Below are 21,788 nucleotides of genomic sequence, written 5' to 3'. Positions count from 1 at the left end.
GACAGAGCTTTGAATAAGCCTCGTGCAGTCCTTCACTACCCCCCTGTCTTCAGCACATCGGTTATTCGAGGAATGATTAGCATGAGTTTACAAATCACTATAATACCGGCAAGGGACGCAGTCCTAACCAAGCCCAGGGAAGGGAGAGCAACCCCCAAATAAGAGAGACATTTCAGAGAAGAGGCGGCCTCCGAGCCGAGCCTTGACTCGTTCATACAACCGTCCTATGGGAGACAAATGTTTTAATGACAAGAGATAGAGGTAAGAATCCTAAAGAGAGAAAACTATATTAACAGAGTTGAAAAGGCATGAGATAAGATAGTTTTTTTTAATTTATTTTATCGAAGTATGGTTGATTTACAGTATTTGTATTAATTTCTGCTGTACAGCAAAGTGACTCAGTTATATATATATATATCTTTTTCATGTTCTTTTTCACTATGATTTATCATAAGATTTTTTTTTTTTTTTTTTTGCTTTTTGCTATTTCTTTGGGCCACTCCCGCGGCATATGGAGGTTCCCAGGCCAGGGGTCGAATCGGAACTGTAGCCACCGGCCTTTGCCAGAGCCACAGCAACGCGGGATCCGGGCCACGTCTGCGACCTACACCACAGCTCACGGCAACGCCGGATCGTTAACCCACTGAGCAAGGGCAGGGATCGAACCCGCAACCTCATGGTTCCTAGTCGAATTTGTTAACCACTGCGCCACGACGGGAACTCCCTGATTTATCATAAGATATTGAATAGAGTTGTTCCCTGTGCTATAGAGTAAATCCTTGTTGCTTAACTATTTATGTATAGTAGTTTGGGTTTTTTTTGTTTTGTTTTGTTTTGTTTTTTGCTTTTTTAGGGCTGCACTCACAGAATACTGGGTTCCCAGGCTAGGGGTCCAATAGGAGCTGCAGCTGCCAGCCTACATCATAGCCACAGCAACAGGATCTGAGCCACATCTGCAACCTACACCACAGCTCATGGCAATGCCAGATCCTTAACCCACTGAGCAAGGCCAGGGATCGAACCCACAACCTCATGGTTCCTAGGCGAATTCATTAACCACTAATCCACGACAGGAACTCCATGAAATAAGATATTTCTGTGAGCTTGGCTCACAGAGATAGAAAACATAGGACAGGTTAGGGTTAGACCATGGGTGACCTTGAAGAATTCCAAAGTCTATTCTGTAGCAACACGGGACCTTTGAAGATTTTGGAGAAGGGGAGTGACCGGATTAGAAAAACCTCTGGCATCCTGGTAAAGAACAGACAAACAGAGAGAGGGAGGTTTGGCACACCCTCATGAGTCAGGGATTTTCAGTGTTTCTACCAGTGAAGTGACAATCAAGAAATTGGTCCATGGGTAAAGCCTGAAAGCAGGGTTCCTGACATGCAAGTGTGTTTCCGAGACAGTATAAAGGAAGAACTGCCAGGATTTAGCAACGCGAAGGTTGACAGCTGAGGGTCAAGCTTATCCTAAGTACCAAAGTTTCCAGTTGGGTTGACAGCAAGAATGGCGATGCCGTTAAGAAGAGAGAGAAAAATCTAAAGAAAATGCTGGGAAAAATAAAATGAGTTTCCCGCTCTAGGATGATATTCCTGTAGATACGCCTACACATCCGTTTTGTGCCACTCCAGCTTGATCCAGCATTAGGATTACAAACACTTTACAGAGTATCTAGTTGAGTGTTTCTCAGAGTAATTTCCTCAGATTGCGACTGACCGAAACGCTCTGTGCGCCAGTGATTTGTCAGCAGATAACCTGGCGAGATACTGTACACTCTGTCTGCTTTCTGAAGGTTCACAATGCACAGTAACATAGTAAATACCTTGAAAAGTCACCTTCTGCAGCACAGAAATTGTCTTCATTTTGTTAAATTAAGTGTCTCGGAACTTTTTTCAATATAAAATTTACTAACATTCAGCAGAACTTCCCCCCCCCCCCCGCAAAGCTTATTTAGTCCAAACTCCTCATTTCGTAGATTAGAAAACCAGGCCCAGAAATATTAAATGACTCTTCTAAAGCCATCTGACTTTCTAGGAGCAGAATCAGGGCTAGAATCTAATTTTCACAACTCCTTATCCAATGCTCTTTCCACCGCTCTGGATTTCTAATGAATATGAAGGTGATTCATGTATCTTTCCCAAACTAGCATCAGCCAGCAGGTTTCAGGCTCCGTTTGTCCAGTCCTGCCTCTTTTCTCAGATCTCCTCCCTAGTCAGACAGGGCACCCGTCACACCCCTAAGGGGTGGTATGATTCTGCATCCAGTTCCAGTGTATGGTTGTTCCTTTTTCCCACACTAAGCAATTCTCCCACACCAGCTGGGTATCCTACAATTCAACCCAGTTGTGACTCCGTCTACCTGGAGAGAGCCTCAGAGCCCACCGTGCACAGGTTCAGTCCTATAAGACAGCCCACCCTCTCTGGCTGCTTGTCACCTGTGCTTCGAACTGGCTATAAGACGGAGGGTCCAATGACCTCCCTCTGGGGTTCCAATGATTTGTTAGAGTAACTTACAGGACTCAGAGAAACATTTTTACTTACCAGATTACTGGTTTACTCTAACAGGATATACCTGGGCAACAGCCAGATGGAAGAGATGCCTAGAGCAAGGTGTGGGGAAGGGTGCGGTGCCTCCGTGCTATCTGAGCTTGTCACTCTCCCCAGATCCCACATGGCCACCACTGCTGAAGCTCTTTGAGCCCTGTGGTTCAGGGGTTCTTGGGGAGGCTCCATGACAGAGGCCTGACTCATTCAGTCATTGGGCATTGACCTCCATCGTCAGCCCCTCTTCTCTCCCAGGGGGGTCTCGGGTGGGGAATGGAAGTGCGGGGTGTGTGCTGGGGCTGAAAGTCCAACCCTCTTAGATGACTGGTCCTTCTGGTAACCAGGCCCCATACTCAGGTAAGTCAGTCTAAAAGCCACCTCATTTACATCACACGAGCCACCTTTATCCTTCTCATCACAGAAATGCCAAGGGTTTTAGGATCTCTGTGCCAGAAATGGGAACAAAGACACAGTCTGTATATCTTATAAACTGCAGTATCAAAGGGAATAAAAAGCTTACCTTCCTGTCATAGTCCATGCACATGGAATGGAAAAAGAATCTTCCAGCCTTGGAGTTCCTGTTGTGGTTCAGCACTTAAAAAAAAGAGAGAGAGAGAGAGATTTCAAGAGATTGTCCTTTGCGATGGTGGGGGCTGGCAGGTCCAAAATTCATAGGCAGGCCAGCAGGCTGGACACTCAGGCTGGATTGGATGCTGCAGTCTTGAGGCAGAATGTCTTCCTCTAGGAGGAACCTCAATTTTTTTTCTCTTAAAGACCTTCAACTGAGCGGATGAGGCCCATTCACACGATCAAGAGTAATTTCCTTTATGTAGAGTCAATTGATGTTTGGATGTTAACCCATCTACACAATAGCTTCGCAGCGACACCACCTGAATTAATGCTCGGTTGAAAAACTGGGCATTAGAGCTTCGCCGCGTTGACCCATAAAATGAACCATCCCATCAGCCAATGAGGAAGACTGATATTTCCATCCATTGCCTAACCTTAGCCTTAATGAAGTTCCTATACAAAGTGTCCAGAGCAACCTCTCTCGGGATCCGAGGCTGAAGGTGTACGTTCTCCCCCATCCATACGTTCCTGGGCGCCCGCTTGTTCTCAGGGCTCATCTTGTTCTGTCCCTGAAACTGATTTTTTTTTTTTTTTTTTTTTTTTTTTTTTTTGTCTTTTTGCTATTTCTTTGGGCCGCTCCCTCGGCATATGGAGGTTCCCAGGCTAGGGGTCGAATCGGAGCTGTAGCCACCGGCCTACGCCAGAGCCACGGCAACGCGGGATCCGAGCCGCGTCTGCAACCTACACCACAGCTCACGGCAACGCCGGATCATTAACCCACTGAGCAAGGGCAGGGACCGAACCCGCAACCTCATGGTTCCTAGTCGGATTCGTTAACCACTGCGCCACGACGGGAACTCCTGAAACTGATTTTTTTCCCCAAGACAAATGAAGGCCGTCCTGAAACTGCCACATTTTATATGGAAACTCACTCCATTCTGAATAGGGTTTTGATTCTACCACTTTCCCTGATTTATACAGCTGGTCGGTCTGAGGGAGCCCCGAAGATGACACAGGAAATGCGTCAGGGACATGGTATCCGCTGCCTTGCAATGGATTTGTTGGGGCCTTCTTCTTCTTTTTCTCAGTATAAATAGTGCCCACCCCAATCAAATTCAAGCTGAAGTCACTCGTCCCTGGTCCCCGGCATAAAGGAGCTCACCCACAGAAGGTTTTCCCTAAGGAGCTTTCACCATTTTCCCCTTTTGCCTGGAAGGCTGTGTATTTGCTAGCTCTTGGCAAATCTGTATAAGCTGCCTGAGAATAAAAATGTACAACTATAAGTGGAATAAAATTCATTGAGTAATAATAATAATAAAAAAAAGAATAAAGTCACGACCCTGGGGCTAGACCTCAGGAGAGTCAGAATATCTTAAGCAGTTCACCCCAAATGTGTAATCTTCTTGAAATGTTGTGCATCAGTACAGGTATGCTTAATAAAATACCAAAATATTTCCCATCGGAGTTCCCGTCATGGCGCAGTGGTTAACAAATCCGACTAGGAACCATGAAGTTGCGGGTTCGATCCCTGGCCTCGCTCAGTGAGTTAAGGATCCAGCGTTGCCGTGAGCTGTGGTGTAGGTCTCATATGCGCCTCAGATTCTGACTTGCTGTGGCTCTGGCGTAGGCCGGCAGCTACAGCTCTGATTCGACCCCTAGCCTGGGAACCTCCATATGCCTTGGGTGTGGCCCTAGAAAGACCAAAAAAAAAAAAAAAACCATAATATTTCCCTTCAAAAAAATCAATCAATGACACATACTATCTGACAGCTTTAATATGTATGCATGTATGTGTATGTTCTTATGAAAACCCTATGAGGTTGGTACTAATGCAATTATTCCACTCCACAGAGACAATTATGAAAAATAAATAAATAAAAAGAAGTTACATAAGTCACAAAAAAAGATTAAAGGTGTGGTTGGCTTCATTTTGCTGTAGGTTTAAGAAATAATTACATCTTGGGGTTGGAGATGGTGCAACCTGGGAGAGGATAGAAACTTTTAACCGGATAATTGAAGGCCACTATTACCAAGAAGCCTGCAAAGACGAAAAAGACCCAAACAATCCTTGGCAGGCTGTTCATCCAGGGAAAGATGTTCAAATGATGTTTGGAGCGATAAAGAGATGAAGGGTAGAGCCTGTGTGTGCATTTGCCAAAGGACTTCTCTAGTAACTTCAGACTTCTTGAATTTCCACTCTAAAGGTCAAAGTTGGAGTTCCCGTCGTGGCGCAGTGGTTAACGAATCTGACTAGGAACCATGAGGTTGCGGGTTCGGTCCCTGGCCTTGCTCAGTGGGTTAACGATCCGGCGTTGCCGTGAGCTGTGGTGTAGGTTGCAGACGCGGCTCGGATCCCGCGTTGCTGTGGCTCTGGCGTAGGCCAGTGGCTACAGCTCCGATTCAACCCCTAGCCTGGGAACCTCCATATGCCGCAGAAGCAGCCCAAGAAATAGCAACAACAACAACAACAAAAGACAAAAAGACAAAAGCCAAAAAAAAAAAAAAAGTCAAAGTTTAGGTGATTCTATGGTTAGAAAGAAAAAAAATGATAAAATTTAATTTGCCTACATTACACACAATGAAGTGTGGTGGTAATAATCTAAAACATCAAGAATCAGAAACATCATTTCAATTGTTGATTAAATCAAAAACTTTTGCTACAGAATTTGTTAAATGGTTGGCAAGAATCTGGGGTTTAAGTTTCCCTGAAAGGGGGCGTTAGCCCTTTCCCGCCATATCATACTGTTGAGCATCCATAAATCTACGAAAGGCAGAGATGCCTTCTGGGAGGAAGAGGACCAGGGCCAGGATGGGAACTCCTTCTCCAAGGGTCAGAGATATTAAAATGAAGTTGAATGGCCGGAGATGATACTGACCAAGGTTAGGTGTCCCGAAAGGCCAGCAAAGGCCCAAGAGGAAACCCATGATAAAAGAGATTCTCAACTACGGACTCGTATTCTGTCTTTGTCTAGATTGTTGGGGGGTGTTCTGGTTACAGGGTGTGGCTGATGGTAGAAGCCCTTCCTCCCGAGCCAATGTGTCATCATGCTTGTGCTTCTGGACTGATGGCTGCAGGTCTGTAATATCATTAAAGAGCTCCACTTTTCAGGAGGCCGCTTTTTTTTTTTTTTTTTTTTAATTTGGAGGATGCTCATGACTAATACATTGGAGAAGTGTTTTCTTGGTCCACTGAAGACCCATCTGGGTAAAGAAGCAGGATGGAAAATACAGGAATGGACAGTGGTGGCAAAGGAAATAGCCAGACCAAACCTGCAGGAGACGGTTGCCTGGTTAGGCCCCAGCACCACACAGTAAAGCAGGAGGAGTAAGCACTATAGCTGGGCGAGGTCAGTCTGGCCTGGAGAAGTAGGACACAGCTCTAGTCCTCTGGGAGCACCATGCAATTCCGGAATGAGTACCTTTGGAGTCTTTATGCATATTTAGGAATTAAGAATGCATTACTTATTCAGTGCTGTGTAGAAAATGCCCCCAATATTTAGCAGCTTAAAACAACAAACATTTACTATGTTACAGTGTCTATGAGGCAAGAACCCAGGAGCGGCTTAGCTGGGAGGCTGGGGCTCAGTGTCTGATGAGGTTGCAGGCAGCTGCTGTTGGCTGAAGCTGCCATCCTCCGGTGCCTGGAGGAAGATCATCTTCTAAAAACACTGTCCATGTCCAGCTCCCTCCTGCAGGGAAGCTCCTGTTTAACCCTGAAGCCATACATCCCAGGGACTCTGAAGCCTTGACTGGGGACCAGGGCTTCTGGGAATGAAAGACACCTGGGGCTCAGAGCCCCATAGGGAACAAGACCAAGCGAGGGAATTACTGCCTCTACCTTTGCAGCCCACTATCAGTATCAGGTGGCATTTCGATTGGGCCCCTTCCAAAGAGACGGTGGTTAGGAGAGGTTAGGCCAGGCTGCGGAATCAGGAGTCTGGGGGGCACCAGGTTCCCACGGCCTCCTGTGACCATGGGAGAGCCGGGTGCGGGTGGGGCCTGGAGGGCGCCAGCTGCCCACGGCCTCTTACAGCGGTAGAAGAGCAGGGTGTGTGTCAGGGGCCAGGGACCTGGAACAGGAAAAGGGTCTGGAGAGGCGCAACACACGAGTGGCTCTTGGGGGACAAGACCTATGCCTAAAAGCAAACCCCAACCCACCCAATGGGGAACAGTGCTCCGGCTTACCTGACTGCTGCGCGGAGGGGGCGGCTGGGCCACGGTACCGCTCCGGGAAGAGACGTCTGGAATCCCTGGTTGTAGCAGAAGCCCGGGACTTAGGCAGCAAGTTCCGCTGTGGCCCGTGGCCGGCGTGCAGCTGCGCACTTCGAGTGATGGGGGAGGTGCCGGGGAGCCCGCGCAGACGCTGCAGCCCAGGGGAGCAGGTGGACGCGTCCCTGCCATGCGGGTGCCGGGCCGTTGGGGCTGGTCTCGGCGCTGGGACCGCGCAAGGGTCGAGAGTCCCCATCAAGATGTTGGGGGACGAGGCCTCATCCAGGTAAACGCGCATGTTGCCCCTGAAGGCAGAGCAAGGATACTGGGCTGCGGGAGCTCCAAGAAAAGACCCTGGAGAGCTTTGCTTTGGCCAAAGCCTGGGACCCACAGGGACTGATTGGCCAGTTGGTACCCACTGCCTCAGGGCGATTTCCCTCCATACTGAAGGCGGTGCCAGTGATTGGGGCTGGCAAGCAGCCGGCTGGAGGGGAGTGAGGGTGCGTGTATGTGTGTGCGCACGCGCCCTGGGCACGTGGGTTCCGCGTATTTTTCGGAGCAAGGAGAAATATGACCCACCCTGGGACCAGTACTGGGCCAGAACTGGGTTCAGAGGTTTGAGGGGGCACTGTGGTTGGTTCGTGGGGGAAAACGGACCTGTAGGAATTCTTCATTCCTCACTGGCTGTTGGCAGGGCCCTTGGACCTTGCCAGAGGAGGCGAGATTCTCACAGTATGGCAGCGGGCTGCCCCCAGAGCAGGTGACCCAAGAAAGAAAGAGAAGGACCCAAACAGAAGCCAGAGTTTCTCTGATAGCGATCTGAGAAATGTCATGCCTCATTTCTGACTTATATTCTGAGGGTCGCGCAGACCACGGGGTTCAGCATGGGAGGGGCTGTATGGGGTGTGAAGATCCGCGAGGAGCATTTGAGAGGCTGCCACGGAGACCGCATGTCCTAGTAATTCAGTGTCTCTCAATTAAAGCCGACAGGAGGGCAGAGATTCTTGTCTGTTGGGTTGATAGAGAGCAGTATGTCCATGAAAGTAATCAATGAACAATCTATAACAGGAATAGAGAAGAGTTTTATTTGAGCCAAAGTGAGGACTACAGCTCAGAAGAGAGCCTTCAGAAAATTCTGAGCCGCTCCGGAGAGGTATGATTTCAGCCTCGCTTTAGATCTTGTTGGAACAAAGAACATCAAACAAGTCAGGGACTCAAGCTTTCAAGGATTCAAAAACAAAAACAGATCAGGATGTAACAGTGAATCAGTACAGCCTTGGTACCTGGGAAGGCGGTCTTTTCATGGAAGGACCAGCTTCAGTCCCCAGGAGGGAGGCATTTCATCTTTATTTTTAACATGGACTTTTTTTTTTTTGCTTCCCTTTTATTTTTTCATTCTATTTATTTTTATTTCCCCAATACATTATTTTTTTTTACTGTACAGCATGGTGGCCCAGTTACACATAACATCTATACATTCCTTTTCTCACATTATCATGCTCCATTATAAGTGACTAAACATGGTTCCCAGTGCTACACAGCTTCTCCATTCCAAAAGCAGTAGTTTGCATCTATTAACCCCCAGCTCCCAATCCATCCCACTCCCTCCCCCTCCCCCTCCCCTTGGCAACCACAAGTCTATTCTCCAAGTCCATGATTTTCTTTTTTTGTGAAAAGGTTCATTTGTGCCATATGTTAGGTTCCAGGTATAAGTGACATGGACATTTTTTACTTCTGGTCTGTATATCTTCCTTCGGAAAATGTCTCTTGAGATCCTCTGCCTATTTTTAAATTGAATTTTTTTTTTTTTTTGCTATTGAGTTTAATGTGTTCTTGATATATTTCAGGTATTACTCTCTTATCAGATATATGATTTGCAAGTATTTCCTGCCATTCATTAGGTTGTCTTTCCGCTTTGTTGATGGTTTCCTTTGCTGTGCAGACATTTTTGAGTTTGATCTAGTCCCACTTTATTCTTGCTCTCAATGTCTTTGCTTTTGGTGTCAGATCCATAGCTCTTTACAGCTCATCTATTCAAGTGACCGCCCCTCAGTCCCAGTTTCGAACGTACAGGAAACAGAATCCGAGTAGCCCTTTTTGTTCAGGTGGCCATCCCTCAGCCTATCAACTATGACCAGGGAGGTGGAGTCGTGTGTGGCATCGCGGTCATGGGACCTGTTTCTGGGTGAGCATGGTTGTCAGTATAAGGGGACTAAAGTGCACGAGGTAGACACACCCCATGACTATTCCAAGAATAAGATGTGAAAACTGAGGAAAAGCGCACGGCTCTAAGCAGGCACTCAAATCATTGTATCCATTACAACTAGTAATATTGATGACAGTTGTGGTTTTCAGTCTGACTGCTTTGTCTCTACTGAGGAGTCAGTCTTAGCTCTTCATCCAACAGGCCCTGCTAGTCCAATTGCAAAATGAAGTAAATGTGAGAGCTTTATAATGTGACAGAAGTGGCCACATCTACCAGGGAGGCACTGGTTACTTGCATGCCAGGTGTCGGTCCAAACTAAAACTCTGTTCCTGGATTGTTTGTTATTTCGCTTCAGAATAGGCTCCATGATGGGCTCTTTTTGACTCTTCGACTTTTCTCAAAAATTAAATGGTATCTGCTCACTGTATGGCACAGGGAACTGTATCTAGTCTCTTGGGATAGATCATGATGGGAGAGAATATAAGAAAAGGTGTGTGTGTGTGTGTATGATTGGGTCACTTTGCTGAACAGCAGAAATTGGTGCAACATTGTAAATCAACCATACTTAAACAAAATTAAGTGGTCCCCTGGAAGATATCTACTTCCTGCTGATTCTAGAGAATTAGGCAGACCAGAGTGTGCTATTTACAGAAATAAATTGTATCTAGTAAATGGTATACTCTCAACCTCATTTTCTTTTCCACTAAAAGAAGGGGGGTTACCTTGCCTTCTTTAGACTTGATGACGCCCCAAATTTCTGTTGAGAGACAGAGCTTTTCTGCACCCTAGCCACATGAGAGGCGTTTCAGCCTAACACATCCACACCCAAGTTCCTTAAGGCATTTGCACGACGAGCAAATCTCAATACTAACAGCCCACAACTGACAGACAGGACTTGCATCAGTTGAGTTGTGAGGCTTATAAATACCAATTTATATTGAGGAAGAATCCACAGTTGTTCTCATTTCTTGACGGCTGGAGAATAAATCACAAAGAGATGAAGATAAGCTCTGGCTCACAAGCACTGCCTGTGGTGCGGTTGCCATGGTAATCAGTCACCAGGGAACAGAGATCCAGGGGAAGGAGAGCCCCGCGGCCCATCAGGAGCTGGAATCTGCCGCCAGACCCTCCCTGGATGAGATGCTCTACTGAGGGGCGCCCTTGTCAACGTCCTGCTGTCTCGTCCCATACTCTCGGCCCCCAGCCTCCAGGTGACACTTTTCATTAGGATCCTTTGGTAGCTGGGCCTTCGATCCACTCCTTTCGCTTTCATTGTGGCTTCCCTGGTACAGAGAGAAATAAGGAAAATGTTAACTATGAACCCGACATCTCGGAGCTCCCCCATTTGCAGAGATGCACTTTTAAGAAGACGGGAACTCTCTGAGCTCCCTTGTGGTGCTGTGGTTAAGGATCTGCCATTGTCACTGCAGTGGCTTGGCTTGCTGCTGTGTTGCAGGTTCCACTCCTGGCCTGGGAACTTCCACATGCCATGGGCTCGGCCAAAAAAATAAAAAGAAGCTTCTTCTTTAAGCGCTCTCAGGCTTCACACTCAACTATCTTCTTGGACCTATCTCATGTCATTCTAACTTCATGCAAGAGAGGCCAATAGGGATAAGCACCGTGGGGTAAGGGTGTTAGAAAAATAAGTCAGCCTGACCCTGGAGGCGCGTGAAGTTGAAGTCCATGAATTAGCAGGTGGAAAAATACCCTTCCATACGGCCCAAATCAGGAACAAGCAACATTCCCATCTCAGGGCTCTTGGTGGCCATCAGGATGTCACACACCTTGTTTTGTGTTCTGCAGTACTCATCTAACACATACTGATACTTGGCTTGATGCAGACCAAAGAAGACAGCAAATCGTCCACCAAGGAATTCACACGCTAGAAGAAAGAACAAGCACTCTGGTGAGCTCAGTTAGTAATGAACGCTCAGAGCCGGTGGAGATGCCACGAGTTTACACCTGCCCGGAAGTGGTCTATCAGGTCACTTCAAGGCTGACAAAAGATTTCCGTTGCTCTAGACTCTCAAAAAGGTCTAGGACTCAAAGGGAAGGGGTTAAATCTTCTGCCTTCATCTAGGAGGGCATCTAAACGCTCCTTTCCAGATGAATATATCAGGAGAGATTTTCAAAACACTTAAGCACAGGAGCAGCCTTGGTCCCGAAGGTCAGATGATCCCCATGCCCTTGCCTGTCGTCTGATCATCAGCTGGGAGTGACTGCAGATTAGACCCCAAAGCAAATCCAGTGATGCTAAGACCCATCTCAGAAATTCTTCTGTGCATCCAAACAAACTCCTGGAGTTCCCACGGTGGACACTGGGTTAAGAATCCAGCTGCAGTGGTTTGGGTCAATGCAGAGACCAGGGTTGATTCCCAGCCCAGCGCAGTGGATTAAAGGATCTGGCATTGCTGAAGCTTCAGCACAGGTTGCAGCTGTGGCTCAGATTCAAGCCCTGGTCTGGGAACTTCCACGGGCTTCCTGTGCAGCCACTGGAAAACGAAACAAACAAACAAACAAACACAACTCCTTCTCAAGCAGCAGTCTAAGGCTTTCCTTTCCTGTCTGCCTGCCTTCAGCTCCAGTAGCATGGTTGCCTGCAGACTCAGCAGTGAGACAGGCACAGTCAAGGATAAAGATTTAGCAATGAGAGGTTTCCAGAAGGTCTCTCCTAGAGATGCTCTGCTTTAAAATTATAGGACTCCTGACCCTCCTCCCCCTCCTACAGGCCTTTCTGATTCCTATGATTTATTCCAGCTTCTGAAGAGATTGCTCCTACAGGCCATCAAAATGATGCTTCCTACTTTTGTAACATGCTTTCAGAAATACTTGAGCTTTTTAATGTTTGCTTACTACATGGGCAGAAGAGAAATTTCCAAAATATTAGGAGTTTCCACTGTGGCCCAGTGGGTTAAGAACCTGACATAGTGACTGTGAGGATGTGGGTTCGATCCCTGACCTTGTTCAGTCAGTTAAGGACCTGGCATTCCCACAGGCTGTGGCACAGGTCGCAGATGTGGCTCGGATCCGGCATTGCCGTGGCTGTGGGTAGGCTGGCAGCTGCAGCTCTGATTCAGCCCCTAGCCTGGGAACTTCTATATGCTGCAGGTGTGAACATAAAAAGAAAAAAATAATAAAATATCAGAATAAGTCTCAAGAAGGTCTCCTGCCTCTAACCTACTAGAATTTTATTTATTTATTTATTTATTTTTGTCTTTTTGTTGTTGTTGTTTGTCGTTGTTGTTGTTGTTATCTCTTGGGCCGCTTCCGCGGCATATGGAGGTTCCCAGGCTAGGGGTTGAATCGGAGCTGTAGCCACCGGCCTACGCCAGAGCCACAGCAACGTGGGATCCGAGCCGCGTCTGCAACCTACACCACAGCTCACGGCAACGCCGGATCATTAACCCACTGAGCGAGGCCAGGGACCGAACCCGCGACCTCATGGTTCCTAGTCGGATTCGTTAACCACTGCGCCACGACGGGAACTCCCCTACTAGAATTTTAAATGGAAGAAAGTCATCACCAGTGCCACCAGGGTTCCAGCTCTAAGCAGAGTCCCTGTGTAGAGACCAGGGCACTGACTGCCAGTGTGTTTCCACCTCCACTACAACCTGGAAGCCCCAGGCAGAAGCACTTTAAGGCTCCGGTTCTGTGTGGAACCCAGGAGGCAGGTGACTCCCCCGTGACCTATCCGGGCCACGCGGTCAGACCAGCATGGAGGTCGCCGTGGTTCCTGTTCTCGTTCATGCTCTCCTACTGCTGTGCTGTCTTCTGCTTCTTTCACCGACCTGATCGCCAAGGCCCCTCCTGCCCAAAGAGTCCCCTCGTCACACGGCTTTGCCCTGACGAGGGTGCAGCACTCCTCCTGGCAGCATATTGTGGTCGAGATAAGATGAGGACTCACCCAGGTCTCTAGAGTAACTTCCAAATTATTAACCCTACACTTTGATCTAAAAGCACTTATTCCTTTGTTTTGTTTTGTTTTGTCTTTTTAGGGCTGCATCCTTGACCTGTGGAAGCTCCCAGGCTAGGGGGCAAATGGGAGCTGTAGCAGCCAGCCTACACCACAGCCACAGCAATGCAGGATCCAAGCCACCTGCACAACAGCTAACGGCAAAGCTGGATCCTTAACCCACTCTATAAATGTTTACCTAAGGAATAAGTGAAAATAAATTTCTAACAGCAATATTTTATATTTTCTCTGATTTTTTTTTCTTTTTAGGTCCGAACTTGCGGCATATGGAAGTTCCCAGGCTAGGGGTCCAATCGGAGATGCAGCTGCCAGCTACACCACAGCCACAGCAACGTGGGATCTGAGCCACATCTGCAACCTACACCACAGCTCACGGCAACACCGGATCCTTAACCCGCTGAACAAGGCCAAGGATTGAACCCGTGTCCTCATGGATCCTAGTCAGGTTCTTGACCCCTCTGAGCCACAGCAGGACTCCTTTTTTCAGACTTTTCAAGTTGTTTTCCTCCTTGCCATATACACAAGCACATGTAAGTTAGATGGAAAAGGGTATTTAGATGTTGCCAACTGTGGTTTTTTTAAATTGGTGAAAGTCAAACAAAATGAGATTTAGTATTTCATCTCTTAGAGATAGCCACATAGGCCATTCATCACACCCCTGGGAGGGTCAATAAAATTCTTGTTTATAATACAGTGATGGTGACAAGGAAACTTAGAGCTGGATTAGATAACAGTAGTTAAAAAAAAAAAAAACAACCCTCTGACGATTCTTCAGGTGAAGCGCCCACCCAGGAAGGACTGACTACTGTCTTCAAATATGAAAAACTCTGTCTTAGGAGAGAAGACTCTGGATGGCTTTGTCTGGCCTTAAAAAGACAACTAGGACAAATGGGAAGAACCTTAAATGAAGATAAAACAGAAGAGAGCATTTACTAACCAGAGTTGGGAACAGGTGGCAGTGCCGCCTGGAGATGGGAGGTGCTGGGCCTTGGGGATGTTCAGGCAGATGCTGGAAGGGACCAGACCTTCAGGACACAGTGGGGCACAAGGGGCGGGGGCGGGGGGGTAGTAAGCCGCTGGAAGGCCCAGCTGACTCCCAGGGTCTGTAAGTCTACCTTTTGGACAGAAAAAAATGAGCTTTAGCAGTACTTACTAGAAAATGAAATCCTTGCTATTCGTCCTGCCCAGAACCAAAGGTAGGGCCCCCATGCAAGTCTAGACTGAGAAAAAGAGAGAGAGAGAAAAGTCAGGTTAGAGTAAATTACTAACAGAGGGGTAACTACAGAGCCCTCGGTGTGGGGGCTTCAGAATGCTTTGTAATATGTTCCATTTTCTCTCTCCTAAGTGGGAAAACTAAGATTAGCACAATTATGTTGATTACACATGGATCTAGAAAGCAAACCCAGGAGAACAAGGAGTTACTTTAAAACTTGTCTGCTTAACCTCGCATTCGTTCAGCCCCCATCGTGCTCGTAACGATCGCCCGAGCTTACAGGATCTGGGGTTGAATTTGTTCTCAGCTCCTTGTTTTCTTCCTCTTCCTCCTCTTCTGTGCTATATTCTTCCATGATGTCTCCATCAGCAAAATGGATAATTCTTTTGGGCGTTTTCCTCTGGGGAGGCCCACTCTTGTCTAGTTCTCTCTGCTGGAAACTGTCTTTTTCCATAAGGAAACAAAACAACCAGGAAATGAAAAACAGGATGCCTTGGGACAAGCTGCCCAAGATACTGTTTATATAGCAGAGATGGGTCTGATTATTTTCAGTGGATTGTAAAGACAGAGGTCACAGGTCATCCAAGCTGTAATTTCATCAATTCTTCAAATCCAAGAAAGGACTCTTTAGTTCTGTACCAAAATGGAAAAGATTCAATTAGTAGTGAAACTGTGAACTTTGGGTCCTCAAGTAAAAATGTGCACAGAGGAGTTCCCGTTGTAGCTCAGCGGTAATGAACCCAACTAGGATCCATGAGGATGCGGATCCAATCCCTGGCCTTGCTCAGTGGTTTAGGGGTCCGGTGTTGCCATGAGCTGTGGTGTAGGTGGCAGACACGGCTCGGATCCCGCGTGGCTGTGGCTGTGGTGTAGGCCAGCAGCTACAGCTCCAATTTGACCCCTAGCCTGGGAACCTCCACATGCCACAGGTGCGTCCATAAAAAGCAAATAAATAAATAAATAAAAATAAAAAATTAAAATGTCAGCAGAGTTCCTTTATCTCATTAATTGCAAAAGCCACCATGGCCAGTAGGAAACAGCCATTGCCCTATGGAAATTCCTCAATCATTTCTATAAATATTGAGGAGCAATATAAGTGATGGTTAAGAATACAGGCTTTGTTTAGACAGGTGAAAATATTTACCAATTATATATCTGATCAGGGGCTTATTTTCAGGATATATAAAAGTGACTGCAATGTGTAAAATACAAACAACTCAATTAAAATACAGGCACAGGATTTAAGCAAACCCTTCAGCAAAGATTTACAGATGCCAAGTAAATGTAGGACAAAGATGCTCCATGTTGTTTGTCATTAGAGAAACACAAATGGAAACTATATGAGACATCGTAACATAGTCAAGAGAAGGTAAAAATTAAAAAGACTAACCACATCAAGTGTTGAGGAGGAAGCGAAGCCACGAGAACTCTCACACATGGCTTGCTAGTGACAATGCAAATGGTACAGCCCCTTTGGAAACCACTTTGACCACACCTGAAAAGTCAAGTATACTTGGCATATAACTAGTCATTCCCTGTCTGGAAATTTGCCCAAGAGACAGGAAAATATGTATCCACCTAGAGCTTTGTACGTGAATGTTCATAGCAGCTTTATTTGTAAGAGCTTCAAACTGGAAACAATCCAAATTTCCATGAGCTGGTGAATGGATGAACAGAACGTAGTTTACTATTCAGTGGAATACTGCTCAGCAATTAAAAGGAAAGGTCAACTGGATTTCCTACTGTGGTGCAGGGAGCTAAGGACTGGGTCACTGCTGAGGCGGGGGTTCCATGCCTGGGCCGGTGCAGTGGGTTAAGGATCCAGTGTTGCTGCAGCTGTGGTGTAGGTCACAGCTGCAGCCCAGATTCCATCCCTGGCCCAGGAACTTCCCTGTGCTATGGTGCAGCCAAAAAACAAAACAAAACAAAAAAAAAAGTAATGGATGACTAACATTTGCAGCATTCTGAAGGAATCTCAAAAGCAACAGGCTAAATGAAAGAAGCCAGGTACTATGTGATTTTTGGGGGTGAGAGATTTTTTTTCTAAGAGATATCATGAGTGTAGTGGTGATGACTTGACTGCACAGATGTGTCTAAATGAATCAGAATCGGAGTTCCCATCGTGGCGCAGTGGTTAACAAATCCGACTAGGAACCATGAGGTCGAGGGTTCGGTCCCTGCCCTTGCTCAGTGGGTTAAGGATCCGGCGTTGCCGTGAGCTGTGGTGTAGGTTGCAGATGCGGCTCGGATCCCGCGTTGCTGTGGCTCTGGCGTAGGCCGGTGGCTACAGCTCCGATTTAACCCCTGGCCTGGGAACCTCCATATGCCGCGGGAGCGGCCCAAAGAAATAGCAAAAAAAAAGCATAAATGAATCAGAATCTAGACCTAATATTACTTGTATTTAAGATTTTTTTTTTTTTTTTTTTTTTTGCTTTTTAGGGCCGTACCCATGGCATATGGGAGTTTCCAGGCTAGCAGACAAATCAGAGCTATAGCTGCCAGCCTACACCACCGCCACAGCATTGCCAGATCCAAGCCGCGTCTATGACCTACACCATAGCTCACAGCAATGCCAGATCCTTAACCCACTGAGAGAGGCCAGGGTTTGAACCCAAAATCTCATGGATTCCAGTTGGATTCATTTCCACTGCGCCATGACAGGAACGCCTAAGTTAAATTTTAACAAAGCCAACAAGCATGGAGACAGACTGCCGAGGTTAAAAAAAATCCTACTAATTAATATCCTGATGTCTTGGTTTCTTCATCTATAGAATAAGAATAATTTGAACATGGATGTGAGCCTGCTACTGACCTTGTAAAATTAAGGAGTAAATAAATAAATACATACACAGGAGTTCTCAAATAGTAAGTATTTAATAAAAGCTGGTTATGGTCAAGTCCTTATCACTTAATGCTGTATGTCTATCAGGTATGATTCTAACGTAGTAAGGACACTGTTGCCTTCATATTTAATATATTTTAAGGTTTTATCAGCAAACATGGCAGGCTGAGCTGACGTGGAAGAATTTTCCTTCCTGTTCAAACACACAGAAGTGCTGGGTAAAATTAAACAAACCAAATATTACATCAGACGGCTCTAAGGAGGTAAGAAGAGAGTCAGAGAAAAAGGAAGGAGAAGGAAGGAAGGAGGGAGGAGAAAAAGAGGAAGACAGGAGGAGAGCCAGCCAGGCCTGGGTGTCAGAAAAAGAAAGGACACGTAGCATCATTCAGCTGAGCTGAACTGGGATGGCTCCTGGGGTTTCAGGACCAGATATGGGCCTTGGGGCTGGAGTTTTAATACCCATGCAAGAGAGGAGAGGGTCTAACCTACACATCCTGTGAATGGGGTGCGAAAAAGCATAAAATGCTTTTATTTATTTTTGCTTTTTAGGGCCATACCCGCGGCATATGGAGGTTCCCGTGTTAGGGGGTAGAATCGGAGCAGTAGCTGCCAGTCTACACCACAGCTACAGCAATTTCAGATCCTTAATCCACTGAGCGAGGCCAGGGATCAAACTGGCATCGTCAGGGATGTTAGGTTCGTTTCCACTGAGCCACAACGGGAACTCCTAAGTGCTTTCTTATCTGTAAACTCTGGATGAAAAAAGACGACCTGCTGGCCTGCAAAAGTGGCAAAACAATCTGTCCCCTCCTAGCAACTTGGGTGGAAATAGTGACCTGAGAAAAACTGGAGCCACAGGCCACATGGACCACACACTGGCACAGGGCCTGGACTCGTAGTCCTCCCACAGCATAAGGACCCGAGGTGAAGCTGGGTGACCTGAAGGCAGTGCAGCCCACGGCAGTCTCAGCGGCAAACATAAAATCACCCTAGAGAGAGAGACGTCTGCCAGGCTGGGTCCACGGGACTCCACTGCAAACCAGCCTGCTGTGGGTGCTGTCACTATAAAAACTTACAAATACAACATGGAGAATACCAAGAGAGGTTAAAAAAATAACATCAAACCTAGATCATAGACACGACGGAAAACCTTGCCATTTATAATAGATACGGCGCGTTAGGCTGAAGACTGACTGCAAATCAGCAGCAACTGAGACCAGAAGGCAATCAACTACTGCCATGTAGAATTCAATATCCAGCTAAGCAATTATGGAGAGTAAAATAATGACATCTGACAACCTATAACACCCGAGTTCACCATTCCTGTATCTTCGCTGAATGATGAATAAGATCCAGTTGTGTGTCAACTAGAAGGAAACTGAACCCAGAAGCAAGAGCGAGATGGAGGACAGAAATATAAAGTGATGAATCTTAAGAGTGACTGAAAAATGCTAGGTCCATGGGGCACAGTTAAAAACCATGAAGTATGAAGCATCAGACCCCAAGAGCAAAAATATGAAGGGGTGACTTCTTTATGTATTGCTTTGGAATAGGTTGGCGAAGACAGCTGTGCATGTTGACAATTTCAAGGTAACTAGAAAAAACATGAAAGTAGAAGGCAGAGCATCAAAGCCAGAAGAAGAAGAAAAAAAGGAAAATAAACAAGCCGACAGAAGGCAGGAGAGAGGGAGAAAGAGCAAAGGAAAAGCAGGATTAATGAAAACACCAGTAAAATCCTGGAAAGAATTCCCAGTTAGTCAGTAATGACAATAATGTGAGAGAATCCTCAGCCGTCTACCCAAATGAAGACCACAGACTGAATTTTAAGAGGATTTATGGGCAACGACTGCACGAGTGCACATATGGTCATAAGCATATGTTTAGGCATGTGTGTCAATAAGCCACCAAATCTTATCAATGCAATGCTCAGTTTAAGCCATTGTCAAGGGTCAGAGATACAAGAAGCCTGTCTGGACTCAATTTGTTATCTAATCGAGGTGGTGAGACCTTCCCAGCCCAGCGTCCCAGTCCCCGAGGAATCTTAAAGGACACACACAGTTTTCCCGGGCTGACTACAAAAGAGCCTTGGTAAGAAGTAGGAAGAGTTAAGTCTTCGACGCCAAAGAGCAGAAAAACAAGTTTAACTTGGTGTTTAAAGTATGCTGAACATAATACCATTGCAAAAGGAAACAGTCAGTGCCATGAGAGATACAGCATACTCTAAAGCAAAATTAGAAGCAAATGAACACCTTTGCAGAGAACCCAACTCACCTGCATTACCTGCTCTTTCTTTCCTTGCTTTAATTGCCTATGTGTGGTTTGTCAGTGCAAAATCGTGGTTCTGGAAGTTGTTCGGTAGATGGTAAATGAACACACTCACCCTTGACTGTGTGACGACGTGGAAAGGCCGCCTTTGTGTGTCTTACGGGCAGAACTTATTTGAGTTGTGGGAAGGCCGGTTACGGACACACCCAGCGTTAAAGCAACCGAGGGGCCCTCAGACTTGTCCTGTGCCAGGCAGGATTGGCTGGGAGTCCTTTTAACACAATTCCAAGGCCAGGACGCACCTGCAGCCTACGCTGTCTAGGCATGGGAAACGGGCCTCGTTATTTTTGAGGTTGACCCAGTGGCTGCAAGGTGCAGGCCAGTGTGGGCGCCAGCACCCCAAGGAGAGCAGGAGGAAATAAACCTTCTCAATTGAACAGGCTTGTGCTTTAGTGATGTGGTGGCTGCAGAGAACCCCAACAGCAAGCTCCGGCCAAGGCGGCTTTACTTTGTCCAAGAGGGTTTTTTGCTTTCTGCATTCTGAGCCCTCCTCATCTTGCTCCAAGCTGAAAAGCGTTGACATCAAAAGTTTAAGAATAAGGCCTAACAGTCTCATTATAGTCAATTTACTCCTCGCTAGACCACCTCTTAATTCAGGTATTTCTAAACCCAAAGAAGTGCCCATTCCCCACACGCCGGGCTCCCCGGGGTTGCATTATAGACAGGTGTCCTGACATCGCCTCTGCCGGCTCTCTGACGAAAATAGTGGCTCACATCTTTCAAAATAGTATTGTGCACTAAATAGACATATTCATCTTTAACTTCAGAGGGTTCAAAAGGAGCAGAGAGAGGGAGAGGAGAGAGCGAGAGTGAGCGCGCCTGCAATTTCATAGTCAATTTAGCGAATGCTTTTCTGCCACCTAGTGGCCGTTTCAGGATGCGCGATGCAAAATTCATCTTTATAATCAGTGTCTGTCGTGTCGAGGGGGTTCAACGCCAAACAAGGTGGAATCTACTTAATATTTACCAAAATCTTGGGAGCACTGCCAACTTCACACCAAGTCCACAGATCTGGGTGCTTCGTGAGTGATATTTCAGAGGGCCAAATTTTCCCGACGACATGCTGTTTGCCTCAGTTTCATTCTTGAGAAGCTCAAGTTTTTTTAACTCCAAATCTAGCTCATCAAGGATTGTTTGCAGGTATGTAAATGATACAGTTAACACACCTATGAGACTCACACATCTCGAAGTCAAACTTGGTTGCCAAAAGGGAAACGTGAGGTAAAGGGAAAATCTGGGGGCTTGGGATTTGACATACACACATGGACTGTGTAAATATATATGTCACATACATTACACACACACACACACACACACACACACACACACACGGAATAGATAACGAACAAGAACCTGCCGCAAAGCGCAGGGAACTCTGCTCTATATGCTGCAATAACCTAGACGGGAAAAGACTCTGAAGAAGAGCAGGTATGTATGAATGTGTACGGCTGATTTGTGTGGCTGTACACTGGAAGCTCACAGCGTGTGGCAAATCACCGCTACTCCAACAGCACTAAAACACACCCACACACCCATAACCTCCCTGACCCTTCAATTCTGTTGTACCCCAGGGCTCAGCTATTGGAGTCTCCTGTTTTTCTATCTGCTCCTCATTTGGTCCTTTTTGATTCAATATTATCTACGGACACATTTACACCCAACAGTTTTATCTCCCTGGGTCTCAGATCCATAGATCTACTGACCACTTGACATCTCAGAGTCCTAACACATCCGACTCTTTTTTGTCTGTTTTTTAGGGCTCTACCTGCGGCATATGGAGGCTCCCAGGCTAGGGGTCTAATTGGAGCTGCAGCTGCTGGTCTACACCACGGCCACAGCAACATGGGATCTGAGCCATGTCTGCGACCTACACTACAGCTCACGGCAACACCGGATCCTTCACC

At 46.6% G+C, this 21,788-nt stretch overlaps 2 protein-coding genes across 6 annotated transcripts in view; both read right to left on the bottom strand.

Annotated features, from left to right (window-relative positions):
- The window catches only part of DISP1 (dispatched RND transporter family member 1), a 1,033,384-nt gene that overhangs the window by 199,577 nt on the left and 812,019 nt on the right, over positions 1-21,788 (bottom strand). The gene's annotated exons all lie outside the window — the stretch shown is intronic.
- FAM177B (family with sequence similarity 177 member B) lies at positions 9,123-19,968 on the bottom strand. 5 transcript variants are annotated; one of them, XM_021064347.2, is made up of 6 exons: positions 19,940-19,968; positions 16,108-16,212; positions 14,998-15,350; positions 14,658-14,724; positions 11,316-11,413; positions 9,123-10,814 (listed from the first exon to the last, which is right to left on the bottom strand). In XM_021064347.2, exons 3-6 carry the CDS (start codon positions 15,169-15,171, stop codon positions 10,677-10,679), a joined length of 477 nt encoding a protein of 158 aa, XP_020920006.2. In that variant the 5' UTR covers positions 15,172-15,350; positions 16,108-16,212; positions 19,940-19,968; the 3' UTR covers positions 9,123-10,676. The 5 variants fall into 5 exon arrangements, with proteins under 5 accessions (XP_020920006.2, XP_003130562.2, XP_020920005.2 ...); XM_003130514.4 differs by lacking the exon at positions 19,940-19,968 and adding an exon at positions 19,840-19,937; XM_021064346.2 differs by lacking the exon at positions 16,108-16,212.

Source organism: Sus scrofa, chromosome 10 (genome assembly GCF_054392235.1).
Source record: "Sus scrofa isolate SSC_HxYL_T2T_F1_AM1 chromosome 10, Sscrofa_HxYL_maternal_Yorkshire_Landrace_v2.0, whole genome shotgun sequence".
Classification (NCBI taxonomy): domain Eukaryota; kingdom Metazoa; phylum Chordata; class Mammalia; order Artiodactyla; family Suidae; genus Sus; species Sus scrofa.
The sequence above is the reverse complement of the archived record's forward strand: the minus strand, read 5'-3'. Positions and strand labels throughout refer to the sequence as shown.